The sequence below is a fragment of the Meriones unguiculatus genome, chromosome 7, assembly GCF_030254825.1.
Source record: "Meriones unguiculatus strain TT.TT164.6M chromosome 7, Bangor_MerUng_6.1, whole genome shotgun sequence".
NCBI classification, from domain to species: domain Eukaryota; kingdom Metazoa; phylum Chordata; class Mammalia; order Rodentia; family Muridae; genus Meriones; species Meriones unguiculatus.
In genome coordinates, this window is record NC_083355.1 from 34,481,213 (window position 1) to 34,503,778 (window position 22,566).

Below are 22,566 nucleotides of genomic sequence, written 5' to 3' on the forward strand. Positions count from 1 at the left end.
TAGGAAATGTCCATCAGCAGAGCGGTAACAAATACAATTGCCAGTGGGCCTCTGCCTTCTTCCTGTGAGAAAACTGACCTCTGTGTGAGTCTCTGTGCTTCCCAGAGCTGCATCCTCTCCAGGAGGAGCAGGACCGGCAGAGTAGAGACCCACAGCTGACTCAACATGTCTGCTGGGACCTGGCCGATAGAGAGGCGTAGGTGAGCCACCCTAAGGCATGAGTGGAGAGCTGGCCCTGCCCTCACTGGTGGGGTGCTGGGTGAACGGCCACACCCCTCACCTGGGAAGTGTAGGAGAGCTGGCTGCAGACCAGCTTACTGCCACCCAGTTCCACATCCAGGACCTTGAGTTGGCCCACCCCGACATTTCCGACTAGGAACGGCCAGTCGTGCAGAATGAAAGCTTCGGGATATCCCTGACGCCGGGCAACAATATAATGCCTGAGAGGAGTCCCTGTAAAGATCCAGTATAGAAAGTGTGGCAGAGGCCGAGGCCTTACACCAGACCAATGACCTACTGCAGTGAACATCTGCCAGTGAAGCTGTTTGGACAAAGGGGTACACTGTGTGGCACACCCGCTTCCAAAGCAGGGTGAATTGTTTTGTTTTACTTAGGGGGTGAGGTTGCAAGGGTAGAGGTCAGATATGGAGGGATGGGAAAATGAGTGGGATTGGGGGGCATGATGTGAAATTCAACAGCAACAAACCAAGCAATCAAATTAAAAAATGGGATACAGAGCTAACAGAGGATTCTCAATAGAGGAATATCGAATGACACTTAAAGAAATGCTCAAATCTCAACATCCTTAGTCATCAGGGAGATGCAAATCAAAATGACCCCGAGATTTCACCTTACACCCATCGGAATGGCTAAGATAAAAAACTCAAATGATAATACATGCTGGAGAGGATGTGGAGAAAGGGGAACCCTCCTCCATTGCTGGTGGGAATGTAACCTTGTACAACCATTTTGGAAACCAATCTGGTACTTCCTCAGAAAATTAGGAATAGTGCTACTTCAAGATCCAGCTATACCACTCCTAGCCATATATCCAAAATATGCTCAAGTACACAACAAGGACATTTGCTCAACCATGTTCGTAGCAGCTTTATTCATAATATCCAGAAGCTGGAGACAACCCAGATGTCCCTCAGCTGAGGAATGGCTACAGAAACTGTGGTACATCTACACAATGGTATATTACACAGCAATTAAAAACAAGGAAATCATGAAATTGCAGGCAAATGGTGGGAACTAGAAAAGAGCATCCTGAGTGAGGTATCCTAGAAGTAAAAAGACACATGGTATAAAGTCACTTATAAGTGGATATTAGACATATAATACAGGATAAACATACTAAAATCTGTACACCTAAAGAAGCTAAGCAAGAAGGAGGACCCTGGGTAAGATGTTCAATACTCATTCGGAAAGGCAAATGGGACAGACATCAGAAGAGGGAGAAAACAAAGAATCAATTTTTTAAAAGTTAGAAAAAATAAAAGCAAGGACCAAGAGACCGGGGGAAAGAAAACAAAAAACGCATAAGTGACGTGTGTGTGTGTGTGTGTGTGTGTGTGTGTGTGTGTGTGTGTGTGTGTGAATGTTCATTTTCTGTGAAGAGACTATGACCAATGAAACTCTTATGAAAGAAAACATTTAAACAGGGGCTTGCTTATGGTTTTAGAGGCTTGGTCCATTGTCATCATAGTAGGGAATATGACAGCAGGCAGCCACGGTGCTGGAGAAGTAGCTGAGAGCGACATCCTGGTCCACAAGCAGAGAAATTGGGTCTGGCGTGGGCTTTTGAGACCTCAAAGTGCACCCTCCCTCCCCTCCTTCTCACGCCTGTGATATAATTCCTCTAACAAGGCCACACTATTTCAACAAGGCCAGCCTCCTAATCCTCCTAAATTCGTCAAACAGTTCTGCTCCCTGGTATGGAAGCAGTCAAACATATGAGCCTGTCGGGGCTATTCTCATTCAAACCACCACTGTAGTTATTATCCATATAAATAAATGGAATATGTGCATGCTTCATTTATGTATTTTAATATGTATGGATTCCCAAAGTAATATGCTAAGTAGTCAGTATAGGCACAAACAAACACATGCAGTCTAATAACATTTATTTGGAATTTCGGAAAAGGCAAAACCAAGCCAGTGTGGCTGCCACGGCCAGAAGTATAAGGCGATCACCTGAAAAGATAACAGTGTTGGGAAGGAGCTGTATTATAATGACCTGGCTGGCTTCAGACTATACATTTGCTAGGATTTATGTTACACACTGAGAATGTGTGGATTTTACTGTGTGAAATGCTCTCACAGATAATCATATACATGAAGAATTGAGGAAATGTAAGGATGAATCAGACATGAATGAACTGAAAAACTCAAGTAAAAAACAAAATGAAATTTAAAACATCAGTTTGTTGTTTTTTTTTTTTTTTAGGATGTTTAAAATAAGCTTTACTTATCTGCTACATTTTTTTTTTAATGTTTAAATTATTAGGTTGAACTGAAACGGCAATACAATGACCACCACTCAAAACTGAGAGGTCTTTTGCCTGGCCGTCAATGGTATGAAATTCAAGCATACAGAGCCTTAAATCAGGCGCTAGGCAGGTGAGTGAAGTAAAATGGAGTACAGTGTTACTGTCTGTGATGTTTGTCTGTGCCCAAGAAGAGGAAGTAACATTTGCTACTTTTAAAAATCAGCGTGAAATTTTATTTGTCTTGAACTCTAGGAAAGTATGCTTTTCGCAGATGTCAGAAGTGGGAGCTGAGAACTGTGGCCAGCTCTTTACCAACTGAGCCATCGTTATTCTTTCCAGCCTGTGGGATAACTTTAAATTAACATCTCAAAAAAATTATTGCAGGACATAAACTTTCAGATTATAAACACAAAACAGATTTTGTGCAAACTGGTTTAAAGATTATTATGTGACATAGTTATCAGTGCAAACTTTTGTTTTCCAGTGAAGCTATAAGATGTTCAGGTAATTCAAATAACAGAAGCGGGGTAAGGATAAGGTTGTGACAGGAGGAAAATTTGACATATTTAGAGCTCGGTTAGGAGATCTGTAACTAAGAGGTATCTGACCCAAACAGATCTGGAAAAGATTTTTCTCAGGTGTCAAGTGTACTCACATTGCCCCAAAGTGACAAGATTGCGTCTGCACTCATTTACATGAAGCCAGTGACATAGGACATTGGGTAGATTCATTCCTGGAACACATCACTCACGTTCCTCATAGTTTCAGATTTTGTGTGTTCTCTTCAAACCCATGACGTTGTGAAGCTGCTGTCTTGCTGCCCTTCCTGTCTGGACAGCCCGTGTTCCTTGGCACCTACTTGCACTGCGTGTTTCCTCGTCCTGATGAATGCCTATTTTTGTTTGGATTGCAATATTCAGTAATAGTTCCTAGGAAAGCTTGAACATATACTTTAAAATTCTTGACTTTTATTTGTTATACTTATTTTTATAAAAATAAGTGTTCTTATTTCCATTGATGATTTTTTTTACTTTAATATAAAAAGCACCTTGAACTTTAAGAAAACTTGTGAAGTATGAGTTCCACTTGCATTCTTTATGATTTATAAACTCTTTGTTACATGTTATCCCATTTGGTTCTTCAGTTAATAACACCTAAGAATGCAAGTGGGAACATCATCATTTAATTTTCTTGTTTTATTTTCAAACTTTAATCTGAAACTAAATTAGGTCACATAGTTATTAAATGACCCTTCACCTGCACTTTTAAAACCACAGACTTGCTTTTTCATCCATACTTCCTACCTCGATCCACTAACATTTTTACGATTAAACATAAGCTGTTAACTCTGTCATATTCTGGAGTGACTTTCTTCCGTCTTGACATAGAAGCCTCTGTGATATTCATACGGCAGAGTAACAATTACAACCTGAAGTCATGTCCTATATGAGTGCCTTCTGTTTCTTCATCTGGGGTTATTTATACCCTAGCACACACATGAGACTGTGCACATTATCTCTACTGTAGATACTGTAGAATATATGTTACCATCAGGTAATAGCTTGTTTAAGTATATGTGTCCTTTCCCCTCACATATATATATATATATATATTTCCATTCTCACCTCCTATGTCTCAGCTTGACATGGATGCTTCAGACTTGCTTGGCGAATGGTGGGAAACATAAGGTCTGCTGCTTCACTACTGTTCTTCATTGCTGGCCAGCTTCTGGACCTTCAAACTGTGTTTTGTTTTGTTTTGTTTTGTTTTGTTTTGTTTTGTTTTGTTTTGTTTCAAAGTACCACAGAAGTCATGCACTTGAAATATACAAGAGTATGGCTTTGGTATTTTTAGTAATTGTATTGTCATTTTATTGATTTTTTTAGGGATACCATCAGCAAATGGCAATTTGTCACAAAGAACATGCACTTTTAATAACAAAACGTTTTTAATGAAGAAATAACAATCGGGTGAATTTTACATCATTTGATAAAAGCTCGTGTGCACTCACTGGTACAAAGGCGTCTGTAATTTGAAGCACCCTTAGGGGAGACACATGTAGAAGAAGTGAAGTAGACAGAAACCGATCAACTGTCTTGATGCTGCACATGCGAGAGGGGCGTGGGGCACATGTGGAGGCCCAAGGGTGGTGCTGGGCGTCGCCCTCTGTCGCTCTCCACTGTGTCTTTTCAATGGGGTCTCTCCTTGTCTGTGGAGCTTACAGCTAGCCAGACAGAACAGCCAGAGAACCCCAGGATGTCCCTGGCTCTGCCCCTCGCGCTGGGGTTCCAGGAGGTGCTACCATCCTGGCTTTTATGTAGGTGCTGGGGATCCGGGCTTCAGGTCCTCGGACGTGCCCCATAAGCATTTCACCAACTGAGTTATCTCCCCAACCTCTCATTGTCGCTTTTTAAACGTTACATGGACCTTATAATCTGGAGTAATGAAGTCTGTAAAATATCCTAATAGTCTTCTGAAACATACCAGGTGGTTTACAACCCAGTCACAAGTAAGAGTCTTCTCACTAGTATACTTTACTTAAAGTATAATATTATTTCTCAAGTGAGCATGATTCATTTGAGCAAGGCAGTATGAAAACAATGGAAAAAGAAAAGATGAAACCTCTTTTCTCCTAAATGTTTTATTAATTTAAATACCTCTACCAAAAGCCACTTTAGACATAAAGTGAACCCGAAATAGATTTCCCTGGCTTCCTATTGATTTTCAACACTCTTCTATAGTATTGACAGTATTTAACTTCTTCCTGTTCTGCCTTACATTATATGATCTGTTGTCCTGGAAACTTTAGCTTACTTTAAAATAATGTCAAAGAAGAATGTCATATGAAATTTTAAAATGTTAAACTGTAAAAGTTAAACATTTATTTATCTTCATTCTCCCAAATTCCCATCTCAGTGAAGGAGTAAAAATGTCAAACTTCAGAGTGAGAAAGAGGGAGAAGAGAGACAGTGGCAGACAGAGATCGTTACATTTCTCATTCTGAAAATCAGTTGAGCGACTAAATGACTTAAACAGACCGAACTGGTTACAGTAATAAATAGATGACACACCATTTTCTTAATTATCCCTTGGGAAATCTGGCTTTATTTTCAATGTTTTATTGTCCCCTTTTTCGTAGGTGTATTCGACACAAAAATGATTGGGGAGCTCTTATCCTAGTGGATGATCGCTTCAATAACAATCCAAACCGTTATACATCGGGTAAGACTCTCTAAGGTAAAAATTACTAATGGGCTTTGTTTTCCCTTACTGGTTTTTAAGAAAAGCCACGAGATCTGCTTCTTTGTGTAATACTAACTATAAACAACTGTACATTAGATCTATAGAACTTGTAGTCTTAATACCTGAGACTCTACACTTATTGGCCATCAGTGCCCCATTTTGTTCTCCCCCATACAGGAACAACCGCCATTTCTCCTTTGAGTTCGGCAACTTCAACAGCTCGTGTAAAGTTGAATCATGAGCTATTTGTCTTCTGTGACTGCCATGTTTCACTTAGTATACTATCCTCAAGGTTCCTCCATCTTGAAGTATCCAAAAAACTTTCTTATTGTCTATGGCTGGGTAATACAGTGTGTGCAGGGTGCATTTCTCCATCCATCTCTCTTTTTTTTCCTCATTTTTTTTTCTCTTTACATCCCTCCTCCCCTCCAAGTCCCATTCTTCCTCTCATCCCTTTCCTAGCCTTCTCCCCTTTTCCTTAGAAAAGTAGAGTTCCCTTTCCCATCCACCCCAGCTCATCAAGTTGCATCAGGACTGAGCATGTCCTCTTTTCCTGTGGCCTGGTAAGACAGTTCCACCAGGGGAAAGTGATCAAAAAGCCAGCAAGTGAGTTTGATGAAGTCCACATTTTCCTTACTAGAGGACCCACATGAGACCTAAGCTGCTCATCTACTACACCTTTGTAGGAGGCCTACGTCCAGTCCGTGCATGGTCCTTGGTTGATGCTTCAGTCTCAGCAAGCCCCTCTGGGCCCTGTTTGGTTGGCTTTGTTGGTCTTCTTGTGGAGCTCCTGTCACCTCCAGGTCCTTTTCTCTTTCCTCCCAATTTCCCTATGCATCGCCCAGTGCTTGGCTGTTAGTCTCAGCATCTATTTTGAGGTGCTGCTGGGTAAGACAACTCTGTCAGGCTCCTGTCTGCAAGTTTAGCAGAGTATTGTTCACAGTATTGGGTTGGCACTCTCTGATAGGATGGGTCTTTGGTTGACTCAGGCACTGGTTGGGCATTCCCTCAATTTCTGCTCTATCTGCTCCATCCTTATCCCTGCACATCTTGAAGGCAAGTTTCTGTGGGTGGGTGGGTGTTTCCCTCCCTCTGCTAGGAGACTAGTGTAGTTAGTGGGTGTCCTCTTCAGTCTTTATGGCCTCTGCTTCTAGGAGTCCCTGCTTGAGTCCCCTTCATATCCTCCCAGGAGCCTACCCTGACTTAGGTCTCCAGCTTGTTTCGGAGATACCCCAACCCTCAGTTTTTCTTTTCTCTACAGACCTTCTGTCCTTTCACCCTCATTCTTCCCAGGTCCGATATCTACCCTCATATCTCTCTTTGCCACCTCTCCTACCTTGTTCCCTCTCTTCAGCTACTACCTCTGTCTAGTCTCTCACCCTTTCTGAGTGAGATTTATGCACCAAAGAAGATAAGAACATAGAGGATCCAAGGGAGGATGCATAATTCTCTCTTTATCTCTAAGTGGGCATTTAGGTGGGTTCCACCTGTTGGGTACTGGGGACTACATGGAACATGGTGAGTGGACACTTCTTTAGCATATTGAAGAATGAGGTCACTGGATCATACGTAAATTCTAGATCAACAGATACCTATGAAGAGCAATAAATTGAAGATTTCCTCTTTTTTTTTTTTTTCTCCTATGATTTTTATAGTGTCGGGCTTAGGCTTAATTCAGAGTAGATTTTCAGTAAATTTTTTGTGTTCGGTTAAGAATAAAGATCTACTGATGGCACACACCTGTAATCCCAGCCCTGGGAAGGCATAGACAAGCAGACCTCTGTGAGTTCAAGGCCAGCCTGGTCTACAAAGGCAGTTCTAGGACAGCCAGGGCTACATAAGAAACACCATCTCGAGGAAAAAAAAAAAAGAATTAAAGATCTAATTTCAACTGTTTGTATATGCATGTCCTGTTTTCCCAGAATCTTTTCCCTTATTTCTCTTTGGTTTGTTGAAACGGTACTTTGCTAGGAAGCTAAAGCTGATCTGAAATTTTCTATATAGCCCAGCCTGGCCTAAACTTGAGTTTCTCTTACCTGAACCTCCTGAATGCTGGGATTATAGGTGTGCACCATTGTTTCTGGCCTGAGAATCTTTATTTTTAGTTTGTTGTTTGAGATAAGATCTTGCTGTGCAATCCAGACTGGCCTAGAATTTACTATATATAATTTAAGCTGGCCTGAAATTCATTGTCTTTCTGCCTCTGTCCCTGGTACTCAGGGCTTATAAGCATGTTTGTTTCTCGTATAAGGGAAAGCTACAGGTTGTTGTATGTCAATTGTGTATCCTGCTATTGTGTGACACTATTCCTGGGAAGACATGAATAGAGAACCAACAGTAGACCAAAGTAAGGGTACTACCAAAATCCAGCTTAGTGAGCCAAAACAGGAATGGGAGTCGCTCAGACAGCTGCATCGCTAAAAGCCTACCTCAGGCTCGGGTGACAGCTCTCAAAAGCTGGAAACCAGGAGCTCACTGCTCAGCCCGAGGCAGCTCGCCAGAATGGAGAGTCTTTTCCAGGTAGCTCAGTAGGTCTGAACCTCTTCCAAGCAGATTGGCTGGAACCTGCCTCTTTGGGAGCTCAGCTGGTCCCTGCCTCTTCCAGGCAGCTTGGCTAGTCTGAGAGTATTTTTCAGCGCTTCTTACTGCTTCTATACCTAGAGGAGGAGGCAGCTGCTGCGTCTGGTCAGTTTCAGGAACTTCAGAGGCCTTTGAGGTGTTTGCTTCTGGTGCTGACAGAAATGCTTTACCTCCCTTTAGAACAGTGCTTCTCAACCTGTGGGTTGCAACCACTTTGGGGGGGGGAGGGCGGTGTCCAAAGACCATTTTACAAGGTAAAATCGCATATCAGATATTTATTTACCTTACAATCATAACAACAGCAAAATTACAGTTATGAAGTAGCAAGGAAAATAATTTTATGGTTGGGAGGTCACCACTGTAGAGGGAGTTTGGCTACTTTATTGGGTTCTTTTTACCTACCATCCTTCACCACCCCAATCCCTTCCAACCCCCTAACACCTGGTAGGAGAGAAAGAAGGGTAGAGGGGAAAGAGGCTGTAGATCTCTTTAGATTACTTGCTGCCGATTAGTAGTGTTGCATTTCTTGGGACAAATCCAGTGTTCATTGTCAGGATATCTCCAGCCAGCCAGTGAACAGCGATCAGCAACCAGCAAAAGCAGCAGCAGGGAGAGTCCCCAGAATTCCATATGTAAACTAGCTTCAGCTCGCAAAAGCAAGCCCCTGCCAGAGCATGAGACAAATAATAGTTAGCTGCTGTGCACAGTCTGAAGCAGCCCCGTACCCCTCACCTAAGATTAAAACAAAAACGCATTCACATAACTTTGAAACAAAACAAAATTCTCACCACACGCCACAACATGAGGAACTGCATTAAAAGGTTACAGCGATAGGAAGGTTGAGAGCCTCTTGTTTAGAACATCCTACGTCTTAATGAGCTTCCCCTAATAAGCTGTACAACCCCTTATGCTTTGCTAAACATTTACTGTGTGTGTGCGTGGGGGGGAGTATACAGTGTGGGGGGATGATGCGTTCATGTGTGAGCCTGGGCATAAACATGCCGTGCATGTGTAGGGGTTAGAGGACATCCTAGGATATCTGTCCTCACCTTCTACCTTGTTTGAAGCAAGGTCCCTGTTGTTCCTCACTGTGTACAGTTTAGCTGGACCAAGGCTTCTGGAGATTCATCTGCCTCCCGTCATCCCTGTAGGAGGGCAGGGATTGCTCATCTGGCTTTTACATGGGTTCTGGGAATTAAAACTCAGTTCCTTACTGTTATATGGTAAGTGCTTTTACCCACTGAGGCCTCTCCCTACTCCGAACATTTATTTTATCACCAACATTTATGTTAAAGTCACAAATTAACCCTTCTAAAATTATGTATCTATCTACTTATTTTTTTATACTGATTATTATTTTTATACCTTTAGATTCTGTCCCAAAATTGAAAGTGGTTTGTGATACTTGGATGTAGCTCAGTGGTCAAGTACTTGCCTGGCATACATGGGTCTTGGGTTAGTCCTCAGCATGGGAAATGGGGGAGGAAGTGTCATTACTGTACTTGAGTACTTGGTAACCGTCTATACATTTACCTTCTCCAGCAGGCTGCACTTTCATGTGCTACTGTGTTCCCTTACTAGTTACGAAGACGTTCTAGTGGTCATGAGCTCCTTGGCCTTTACAATCTGGGAAAGTCTTTATCTCGCCTGCATTTAGATGGACAGTTTTGCCAGATATAGCATTCCTGTTAGTAGTTTGGGACTTTTCTTTTCAGCATTTTGAATATATCATCTCATTCCCTTGTAGCTTGTGAGATTTCTCCTCCGGTATCATTGACAGTCTTTGGAAGCCTACTTGCATATGATAGATTGCTTTTCTCTTGCTGTTTTTAAATTTTCTCCGGCTTCCTTAGACAATTCGATTAGAATCTTTATTTTTTTTTTATTGCTTTTTTTTTAAAAAAGAGACTTACTCTGTGTACTAAACTGGCCTAGAACTCACTGTGTACCCCAGGGTGGCCCTGGACTTATAACAATTTGTCTACTTGGCTTTCCAAATACTGGTATTACAAGCATGAAGCCATTTTGCAATACTCAACTTTTTGTTTGTTTTTGCTGTTTTGAGACAAGCTCTTACTCTGCAGCCCTGGCTGGCCTAGAACTTACTATGTAGACCAGGCTAGCCTCAAATTCAGAAATCTACTTGCCTCTACATCCAGAGTGCTCTAATTAAAGGTGTGTGCCTGTATTTGTTTTGTTTTGTGAGCTTCAAGCAGCTTAGACTGGCTTTAAATTTGTTCTGTAGCCAAGGTCAGATTCAAATTGCTAACCCTCCTTTCCCCTTTCTATAAATGAGCTTCCTAACTGTTGTACTTCTTCCAGGACTCAAAATAACACTGTTCTGCTTAATGGTTGTCCCATAACTCCCTTAGGCTTGCTTCACTTTTTTTTTCCCCCGTATTTGTTCCTCTGACTGTATGTTTAGACGATCTTAGAGTTTGTTAAAGTCTGTTCCTCCACCTGATCAAATCCATGGTTGAGCCCACCAGGCATTTCTACTCCAGAATTTGGTTCTTTTGTTTTTTCATTCTTTATCTCTTTGATGATTAATTCTCATACGCGCTCTTACTCCCTCTCCCCTTTCTCCTGCTCTCATGCTTTTCGCAGCTCGCTTGTTCTATGGCGGCACTACGTCCCATATGTCTTTGTAAAGTTGCGTTGGCCTCCATACATGTGATAAGACAGTTGCCTCTCAGTGTTCTTACTAAACCAGCATCACACAGAAGCCCTTTGCTCATCAGCCTTGCTAGGCATCTGGTAGCCCCTCAGATCTTTTGTTCAGATCTACAGTCTCTGGACTTCTGGATACCTGATGAGAAGGCTGGTTTCTCTCTTTGCCCTCTTCCTCTCCCTGGATATCAGGATCTCTTGTACACGTGTGTCTGTCTCTTATATTGTGAGGCCTCTAAAGCAGCGGCATGTTCCGCATCCAGCTCTTGTTCCCAGTGGCCTCTGTGCCACATAATTCTGTACTCCCTAATGACTAAGGGAATCTAGTCCTAGGCAGTTCAGTGGAAAGCCAGCATCTATCACACACTAGTCTCTTTCCTCAAGTGCAGCTGGGCTGTACCAGCCTCTGTCTCCTGTACTATCATTCTGGAGCAGTAGCCTTGTGCAGCTCTTTTGTGCTCGGTAGTCTCCAGGCATGAGTCTGCCTGTTCATATCAGCACTTCAAGACAGACAGGACAGAAGCAAATGCTTCAGAATTGTGGGCCTACTCTCTGGTCTTCTCTCCAGGGATATCACTCCCAATCTCCACGACAGGGACTATAGTGAGAAGGTTCCACACATTTCCCTGCTTGCTTTGATGCAACTGGTTTTGTGCTAGCCTGGGTTCCAGAACACTTTAACTCGTGTCTGGATTTCTCATAAAGGGATTTGGTCCATGAATTATTGAATCCATGTTTCTATAGGAGGAACCTGAGATCTGGGGTTTCCTATTCTGTAGTCATAAATCTTTTGTATTTTATACCTTCTCTTTTTATTACTTATTTGTGTATGTATGTCTCTGTGTGTGCCTGTGTGTATGTGTGGGAATGCAAATGCATGTGTGTACGTGTGTGTGGATGTCAACCTCGGGTGTGGTTCATCAGAAGCTGTCAGCTTGTTTTTTGAAAGAGGGTTTCACTGGCGTGGGGCTCGCTCATTAGGCTGGACTGGCCAGGCAGCAAGTCCCAGGGTTCTTCATGTTTCCACTTCCTCAGCACCGGGATTACATGTGCCGTCACTCCCAGCTTTTTATATGAGTTCTAAGGGCTCCATTCAGGTCTCCATATTTGTCAAGAAGCACTGTATTAACTAAGCCATATCTCCAGAGCTGTATAGCTTCATTTTTAAAGATGAATAATTAAAATGAGAATTTGAATCATGAGATCAAACATGAGGAATTCCCACTAACCAGAATCAGGCTTGCTTTCAGGGAGCTGTAAAGATTTAAAGCAGAAAATGTTGCTTTTAGTTTTTTTCTGCACTTCTTTGTGTCTGAGCAAAGCAGGGCCTCAGACCCAGCAGCAAGTGAAAGAAACACTAAGTACTGGTGTTCAGTCAGCAGGTGGAGCTCAGGCCCTGCCATGTACGTGTTCAGGGGCCAGCAGCCACGGCTGCCAAAAAGACCTCTGATTAGTCAAAAAGATCAAAATTAAGAAACTCTAGTACTAAGATTTTTCCGTTTCAGAGAATTTCACATTTTCATTTGATATCTTTTTTTTTTTCAAAATAAAGTTAATGTTAGTGCTTTTCCTTAAAAAAATAAAAACTCAAATATTTTATTTCAAAGTGCTTCCGTATTTTGGTAATATGAACATGATGCATAAATTTATTTTAATAGCAATTTTTATTTAAATTTCATTTTCCTAAATAGATAACTCAGAAAAATTCTATTTTAAGAACACTAAAGAAATCAACTTGAGAGCTGGAGAGATGGCTCAGTGGTTAAGAGCACTGGTTGCTCTTTCAGAGGTTCTGAGTTCAATTCCCAGCAACTACATGCTATCTCAGAACCTTCTATAGTGAGAGCTGATGTCCTGTTCTGTCATGCAGATGTACAGGAAGACAACACGCATATACATAAGTTAATAAATATTTTTTAAAAGAAAGAGATATACTTGAGATTACAACATAGTAATTTCGGTTACATGAAGCCCTGTCCTACCTTCTTTAAGTTTGTAGCATCATGGTGACTTTTGGGCCAGGAAGATGGCTCAGTGGATAAATGCTGTTCAAGCATGAGGACCTGAGTGCAGATTCTCAGCACACTTGTGAAAGCCAGCTTCTGCGCATTCATTTGTGGTAACAATGCAGGGAAGGAGACTAGCCCATCTTGGAAACTTGCTTTGGCCAATCAGTGTAGCCAAAACTGTGAGCTCTAAGTTCAGTGAGAAGAGACTTTGTCTCAAAAAATAAGGTGTTGAATAACCTTTACACAGGAAGACACCCAATATCGGCCTCCAACCCTCAAGAGCACACTGGCCGTATAACACATGCACACAGGCTTGTGCCCAAATGAATAAATCGTTTCAAAAGACAATGCCACTTTTTTGCAGCATTATCCAGGGAATATTTATTTCATGATAATCTAGGTATTCTGCTGTTGTTGTTTGTTTTGTTTTTGTTTTTGTTTTTTTGTAACTAAGTTACATGTTTTATTAACTTTTTTTCATCAATTACACTTTATTCATTCTGCATCCCCCCCATAAGCCCCTTCCTCCTCCCCTCCCAATTCTCCCTCCCTCCTCCCTCTGCATGCATGCCACTCCCCAAGTCCACTGATAGGGGAGGTTCTCCTCTCCTTTCTGATCTTAGTCAATCAGTTCACATCAAAAGTGGCTGCATTGTCCTCTACTATGGCCTGGTAAGGCTGCTCCCCCCCAGGGGGAGGTGATCAAAGAGTAGGCTTCATCCCAAGTATGCAGGGGTGGTTCAATATACGGAAATCCATCAATGTGATCCACCATATTAACAAACTGAAAGAAAAAAACCACATGATAATCTCCCTAGATGCTGAAAAAGCATTTGACAAAATCCAACATCCATTCATGTTTAAAGTATTGGAGAGATCAGGGATGCAAGGCACATATCTAAACATACTAAAGGCGATATACAGCAAGCCTATAGCCAACATCAAACTGAACGGAGAGAAACTTAAAGCAATCCCACTGAAATCAGGGACAAGACAAGGCTGCCCACTCTCTCCATATCTCTTCAACATAGTGCTGGAAGTCCTTGCTAGAGCAATAAGACAGTTGAAGGAGATCAAGGGGATACAAATTGGAAAGGAAGAAGTCAAATTATCACTATTTGCAGATGATATGATAGTATACGTGAGTGACCCCAAAAACTCTACCAGGGAACTCCTACAGCTGATAAACACCTTCAGCAAAGTGGCCAGATACAAAATTAACTCAAAAAAATCAGTAGCCCTCCTGTATACAAAAGACAAAAGGGCTGAGAAAGAAATTAGGGAAACAACACCCTTCACAATAGCCACAAATGACATAAGGTACCTCGGAGTAACCCTAACCAAGGAAGTCAAAGACTTGTTGTTTGTTTTTTAAGAAGGTATTTCTCTGGGTAGCCCTGGCTGTCCTGGACTTGCTTTATAGACCAGGCTGGCCTTGAACTCAGAAATCCACCTGCCTCTGTCTCCCGAGTGCTGGGATTACAGGCATGCACCACTGGGCATAGCACAGTCCAGATATTTTTTAAATCCAGATTTTTTTTTATTTTGATGTAAAACAAACCATACTACAAAACACCTTACACTCTTAGTATGGTTCGTTTTACACAGTTTCATATACCATTTTAATGTGTCCCTGATGAAGTAATATCTCTTGTCTGTTCATTGTTGTATAAACAAATAACAATTTGGATAGATACGACTTTCCATGGGAACGTGTCGCTTCTTCCACTTCCAAAGGAGTTTAAGGAATTAGTGGGAAAAGGACAAAATAACCTTTGAGACTAGAATCCTGAATTTATTCTTAGAAAAGGAGCCAAATTTCAATTTGCATGGGAATGCATGGGAAGTTGTGTTTCTAACCCTGCGTGTTAGTGAGAGTCAGCTGGGGGGGGGTAGCTTTTACTTTATTTATTATTACTGTATAGGAGCATCTGATGTAGGGTAAGGGTGGCATGGTGCAATGGTGCATGTGTAGGTGTCGGGGACCACTTGGCAGAGTCTCTTCTCTCCTTCCACGTTCACATGGGTTCCAGGGGTTGAACTCAGGCCATCGGGCTTGCACAGGACATACACCCATGGAGTCACATTGCTGGCCCAGTTTTGAGGAATTTTGATAGCACTCAATTTGTCATATTCTGGAGTTACTCTGAGCTGAGAAATATAGACATTCCCCAGCATCCAGTGCTTCAGCCTCACAGTACTGTGAAAGCAGCGCCCGGGCTGCTGACAATGCACCTTAGTGTGGTTTGCCCTTCTCCTGGCTGGCGCCCGGTGTGTCCTGAGACGCCGGCACCAGCAGCTGGCTCCCGTTCCCGGTGGGTTCCCCGAGCACAGCAGCAAACGGCTGGTGCTCCGCAATGCACTGTGAGGCTGCACTCTTGACTGGGTGGGTTGGGCATCCTTCCTACATTCCCAGCTTTCAGGATTGTGAAACTGATGATTCATTTTTCAAGCCATAATCCTTCATAACTCATGTACATGAAAATATATATACAGTATTCAAAGATTGAAAACTATTCCATATGTCGAAATGCAAATTATGTTGCTTCACTAGAAAACGTAAAGTTCATCTTAGCATGTAAATATTTTGGTAACTAGGTAACCGGTCTCTCCCTTGGATGCACTGTTTCTTAGGACTTTCTAAGTGGGTGCGGCAGCAGATTCAGCACCACTCGACCTTTGCCAGCGCCCTGGAGTCCCTGACTGAGTTTTCTGAAAGACACCAGAAAGTTACTAATAGACCCAAAAAATATAACAACTGTATAAAAGACAATGGGTCCTCTCTGGAAGTGTCCTGTTTGGAGGATAGCACTCTTACACGTGTGGCAGAAGCAAGCCATCCATCGCCAGAAAAATTGAGAAAAGAAGAAGCAAAAGAGCATGTCCAGGAGCCTCGGGATCCCCAGGCGGCTGCTAAAAACCCACCAGCGCCACGTCACGGTGTGTCCAGAAGGGAGAAAAGTACGTTGAATTCTGCCCGTTTACAGTAGACAGAAAAATCTTTCATTATATGAAAGTGAAAGGATACTGATTTAGGTACAGATTAATTTCCTGAAATATACTGGTTTATCACATGAAGTGTTCATAAAGTAATACAGTATGTTTGAATGAGGATAGACCTTTGTTAGGATACCAAAGTGCATTTTATGGTTCCCATTGGCTTTGCCGCTTTCTAGTATGATTGTGAATAAAGCCACTAAGGTTATGGTAGAAAAGTGAATAACCTCCCTACCTGACCCTCTCAGCTTGATTGTAAAACTCAAAGAAGATAATAAATATCATAGCATTGTAAAACGCTATGCAGATGGTAGGCATAGTTTTAAAGGCTTTATAAACTGGTTATCTCAATAATCTCAACAGACTGGGGGCTGAGGTAAGAGAACTAGGAATCCCAGGCCAGCACTGGCAGGATGGCTCAGCAGGAAAAGGTGCTCACATTTGACCCCTGGAATCCAGAAAGAATGAGCCTACTTCTGCAAGGTGTCCTGTGAGCTCCACTTAGGTGCCATGCTGTGTGCCCCCGACACCGCACGCGTGATAAATAAATGTGAAGCTTTAGATGGAAGGAATAGTAACATGGAAGCATTAAATTGAGAAAAGGCCAGCCTCCGTAAACTAAAACTCCCATTTAGAACCGCCCCTTCTTTGAACCTGAGATATGAGTCATTTGTTCTAAATAATAAAAAATAATGTTTTAAAATGTTAGAAATCTTTGTCTATATCAGGGACTGGTGAACCCTAGCCCATCCTGTTGGCTTGTTTTATGTTTGAAGTGTAATGCAGCTAGGTCATATTCATTTGCTTTTACACAATACAAAAAAACAAAAAAGTTGAGTAATTATATTCTCATCCTAGAATATCATACTTGAATAGTTGAGGAAGACATAATATAGACCACAAAACCTAAAATATTTGCTATCTTCCCTGTAACAACAACAACAAAAAAAACCCTGCCGTATTCTGGTGACCGGATATAATTTTAATTTGTGTATCAGTGCAGCTTAACATACCTATTCAAATCTTTTGTGCTGTGCTTTTAAGTAAGCATCAGAGTATCATCAGGGCTGCTAGAGTGATTATCAGGAAGCTCAGGATCCATTTCTGATCTTATATGCTGACCAACTTTATAATTTGAGAAACAGCACACATAGCCTTGCAATCCTCGGTGTCCTTTTTTTTAAAAAAAGAGGGTTAGTCCTGGGCAGTTTTTCTTAGTCACTGATTAGTGGATTTTTGAGCCAGATTTCTCCATTTCTTTTTCCCCGTTCAGTGCTGGAGTCTCGCGCATACTAGGGCGTTGCTCCACACAGTAGGGCTGTCCCAGGCAGTGCCCCTCTCCTCCCTTCCCTGGGTCATCCTCCTCCTCCTTTTTCATCCTTCCTCTTCTCAGCCAGCGTTGTGCTCTTCATTGCACTTATATGACCATTTGCAAACCACATTATAACTCAGGCCAGGAAGTGCTGGAGATCTGCTGTTCTCTCCAGGGTTAACATTCTCTCCTTGAACTTCTGAGATGAAAGTGGTGGTGGGTGCTGAGCCGTGCGTTTTATACTGCTGTTAAAGTATTTCTAATAAAAAAACGCTTTAACTCACTGGGTGACCTAGCGACACAGAGTTGACAATTAAATGTTTGCATTCTTAGGTGATCCACTACTAAGAGAAGAGTCTGTTCAGACAGTGAAAACAGAAAAAAATATGATTTCCAGATCCTCAAGCCCAACTTTCGGAAAACAAATAGAGCCGGTCAGCTGGCCTATCTTTAATTCTCTGAGACAGCATTTCACTAGTAAAGTAAAGGACTGCACACCTGTTCTCAAGGCATCAGAGAACCATGCCTCTGGTTTGTCCACCTCCAAAACAGAAAATAAAACTGCTTTGCCACTCACAGGTAAATGTGTACCCTCAAATGAAGCAGCAGACACACCATTCGCACCTTGCCCCCAGCCAGAAATCATGATTTCATCAGTGAAGGCTGACGTTACTCCTGCTAAGAGCCATGGCAAACAGCTGTTGCGCTCTGAGAAAGACCTCCAGCCGGATGGCGAATCGTCTCCAGAAGCCGAGTGCTCCAGTTCAGAAGACGCTGTTGAAGAAGAGGACTCTGAATGTTTCACACCTGAACTTTTTGATCCCGTCGATACAGACGAAGAAAACATTGAACTAGTTGAAACTGTAGCTGAATTCGGACAAAAGTGAAAGTCGAAAGTCTCACAGACACAAAGTTGAATGGAGTCACAGCAGTGGAAGAGAACAAAGCTGACAACTTGTAGAAGTGAGTTAGAGCTGGGGACAGCTCATGAATAGACATGGGGACCTATAAGCAGTAGGGGAGGCCCCAGTATTAGGTAATGCTGTCAGGCTTTTGTTAAGCCTTGTTGTGTAAATAGTAATTTGTACGTTGGGTAGATGTTATCATTTTAATTTTTCAGATATAGTTTTCATTTTAATTCATCAGATTTTAAACTTACTTTATGTTCAAAAATAACAAGCTTTATTACAGAGTTTTAATTAGTCTATACAGAGTACTTTCCTCTTTTATTTAGTTTCCTGGGGCACTTCCAATTGCACACAATGACTCATAATTTATAGTTCACTTAATGTGTTTTCATGCTAATATACAAAGATTAATCTCAGTTAAATCTCGCCACACTTCAGCCATGTTACTGTATATCTTAATTCAAATTCATAAAAGATGTTTTTAGAAATCATAGTTTATCTCCAAAAGTTTGCCGTTTCATTAGCCTGCCTTAGATTGGGAATGGAGCATACAGCCACTCTCCCAGCCTGTGGAATATAGGCTCAGAGCCAGCCAGGGCTGTGGAATGAAACCCTCTTTCAAAGTCAAAAGAAAAAAAAATTGTTTAGAACTAGTTTATTAGACAAATTAAAGGAAAGAGCATACATATTTAATTGAAACTGGGGTTTTTTTGTTGTTTGCTAAAACTAAAATATAAGAAACAAAATTATATGCAGTTCTAGAATGCCATTTGAAATAATCCAGATATCAATTCTAATTATTTTGCTTCACTGTCATCACAGAAAATGGTGTGCTTTAACCTCTGTCCTCCTCACACATACCCACAGACCATGACACACATGTGTGCAGAGACACATTACACATACACAGATACACACACATGAAAATAATACACAGATCCTAGCAGTACCAAAGACATGATACATTCAAGAATAAAGTTTTAATTCTGTAACTATTAAGATAGAAACCCTAGTATATAAATTTAATAAATACACAGATGTTACATACATACACATTTATATACACACAAATAAAAAACAGTCCCTGAAATATGGTCTCTTAAAGAACGAGAATCTACTGTGAATTTTGAGTGTGTGTAAGTTTTAGAGGCTGGAACTATATCTGATCAAAAATTTTTATAAAAGATGGTCATCTCTGACATTTCAAAACTACATCCACTGATTTTTTTCCCCCCCAAAGAAAATATTTGGATTATTCAAGACTGTTTATGGTGATTTGAAGTGGGAGTGTGGTGTCTATATGTGTAGCTGGAAATCAAGCCCCAGGGCCTTGCATGCCAAGCAGGCGTTCTAGCATTGGGCTGTCTCCAGCCCACATTGAAATTTTATAAGCGTGCTTTATTATCAAGTCAAAACTCCCAGTAACTGTATTTTTACGTTCATCTGGGTAAGTGAATTATCACATATGCATGTATTATGTATTTGCCTTCGCTTTGATAGCACTTAGATTTGACACATGAAATTTGAAAATTGACACATAAAAATTGACTGCTTACCAAGTAAGCTATCTGTAGATTTAGAAGGTGATTTCTACATTCTTTTGAAAAGGAGAAACCATGTCTTCTATTGTAGTAGGCTGGTCCTGGAAAGAATTCCTGGTAGAATGTTCCCGCTGGGCCTCAGGCTTGCTGCTTATATGGCAGCACCACGCCTTTCATGGGATTAGTTTCATTTATAAAATATGGACTTAAATACTATAAAGGCTTGCAAATCCCTTTAAGCAATTTAAAGGAATATCTTGGTATTTTCTTTCTGTGTCCGGCTTTGTTCCAAAATGCGTACAATAAAGCATACCACTGTGTAGAAAAGGTCAGATGACTTACTTATCTACATTCTGGGAACATAAATATGTGTGCAGTAACTTAGAAAGCTGGATATTTATTTTAACTGATACAATTTAAACATTTTTGGTATCTTTGGAGTTGTTTCCCCCCTCGCTCTATTTTTGTTGTTGTTTGGTTGGGTATTTTGTTTTTGTTTTAAGATGGGATTTCATGTATTACATTCTGGCCTTGAATTCCCAATCCTCCTGTCTCCACCTTCCATGTGCTGGGTTTACAGTGTGCTGAATCACACCGAGCTTAAAATTACCTTCAGAAGAATCATTAAACTGCATGAAAAATGTCAAAGACATCATTTTACAGCCAGGTACCCAACTTAATCACAGATATCATTCATCTTAGTTTGGGTTTCATTGCTCTGAAGAGACATCATGACCATAGCAACTCTTAGAAAGGACAACATTTAATTGGGGCTGGCTTACAGTATCAGAGGTTTAGTCCATGATCATGGCAGCACACAGATAGACACAGTGCTGGAGGAGCTGAGAGTTCTACATCTTGATCCACAGGCAGTAGAAGGAGACCGTGTACCACACTGGGTATAGCTTGAGCACAGGAGACCTCAAAGCCCTCCCCCACAGTGACGCACTTCCTCCAAGGCCACACCTCCTAATAGTGCCACTCCTGTGGGCCAAGCATTCAAGCACATGCATTTATGGGGACTGAACCTATTCAAACCACCACACTTTTATCTTCCCCTGCATTACTTTTTCCAAAAGCTAATAGTCTCTGCATATTACTGAGGAGTTTGCAGAGATGTTCCACAAGCTCTCAGTATTTCAAAATTGTTTAACTTTTTTTAGATCAAGGAGTCTGCTCAGATCATCATTCTAGCAAGATGATCGTCCAAAAAGCAAATAAACTACAGGCCTTTTGAGAGTAGGAGATATACTGTTTTCACTAGTGATAACAAAAGATGTTTTTCAAGCTAAAATTGAAGCATGGGAAGTCCTGTAAAAGAGTACCTAGCACATGGCAAGTCACAGCCAGTGAGGTCAGCCAAGCCTCTGCAGTGCTCCCTGGCTTCTGTGAGGCTTTCCCTAACTATGGGCAGATCAACTGACAACAAAGAACTGTTAGTGATCAAAGGAAACATTCTTTGGCTGGTTTATTTTTCAAACTTCTGAAATATGTAGTAGAAATTATCAAGTAATTTGTCTTGAGTGTTTAATACATGTGAAGGGATGATTTAACATTGCATTTCTCCAAGGACTGAAAGTATATGCAGCACTTAGGTTTTGTACCGTGAGCTCTACTAGTTGGAGAATGGCCTTTGTTTGTGAAAGAAAGGTTCGATTTAAAGAGTAGATTCTTTTCGTGACTCAGTAGCTGAAGAACCACTTAAAGCTTTCTCAAATTGTGTAGGAAATTAATGGGGCCTCTTAACTATGTTCCTACTGTGCATTTTATTATTACATGGTCTTGAAAGTGGGCACTGTTTCTGTGTGTTTATTTCTCCTCTTTTGATCTTTCTATTCAATACAATAATTATTTAAAAAAGGAGCCATTCCCACATTTTTCTAAAGTAGGGCTTTGCCATGTTTTCTGCTTATAAGAAAACACAAAGTAATCTTTCAGAAGTGTTTATGCACGTCTCCATGCAAAGTGCCTGTTGTAACATCACTTGAAGGACTGGCCATCAGAAGGCCTTGTAGGCATCCAAAGCTAATGGTATTGTTTTTATATTGGACTGCCTCACAGTTCTCACTCTCTTTAATCAGTGAGCTACACAGAAATATAATTTTTAATGAATTTTGGTAGTCTTGTCTCTCTGCATAGGGAAAGGCACTGGTATCTTTTGTAAAGAAGTGTTTATAATGGAATGTTTCTTAATTTAAAAAAAAAAATGTAAGTCCATATCAGGCGGAAGCTAAAGGCTTCTTGTGCAGTATCCATACTATGAAACAAGAAATCATAGAAAGGGGTATTTAGAACAAAAGTGACCAATGCTACGATCCACTGGGCCTAAATGATTTTCATGTCTTTTCCTAAAGAGTTGTTTAGTAAGGTTTTATTTGATGGGACCATTAGTAGCCTGGCTTCCTGTGTCTCACTTTGTGGCTTTGTTATAATGTCAGTGGGATCTGAGCTATTGGATCAGCTCATTGGCATGGCCACCTTTCTAGTAACTCAGTACTCTTGGACTAGATCCAAAATTACCCATGTTACAACAAACGCCACTCTAATAAACAAGTCTCATTCCATTAGAGTTACACGAAATTTGCTTTTTTCAGAAATGAAGGATTGAAAATCGAACCGACATACTGACTAAAGGAACATTTTTAAACAACTAATACTTTTATTTATTGAGACAAGATAATCACTAAATTGTCAAACACAGAATCTTCCTCCCTCAGCCTCCCAAGCCCTGAGATCACAGGCATGTACCACCATTTCCGGAGCTATGTGTGTAGCTCAGTGGTAGAGCTCATGCTGAGTATGTGTGAGACCCTA

At 41.2% G+C, this 22,566-nt stretch overlaps 1 protein-coding gene across 1 annotated transcript in view; it reads left to right on the plus strand.

Moving 5' to 3' along the window:
* Brip1 (BRCA1 interacting helicase 1) overlaps positions 1-21,762 on the plus strand; it is a 125,585-nt gene extending 103,823 nt beyond the window's left edge. Inside the window, 5 exon segments of the mRNA XM_021645850.2 lie at positions 2,510-2,622; positions 5,632-5,714; positions 15,629-15,955; positions 17,637-18,170; positions 18,173-21,762. Coding sequence (XP_021501525.2) covers positions 2,510-2,622; positions 5,632-5,714; positions 15,629-15,955; positions 17,637-18,170; positions 18,173-18,264 — 1,149 coding nt within the window. The 3' untranslated portion in view covers positions 18,265-21,762.
* Positions 21,763-22,566: the final 804 nt, after the last annotated feature.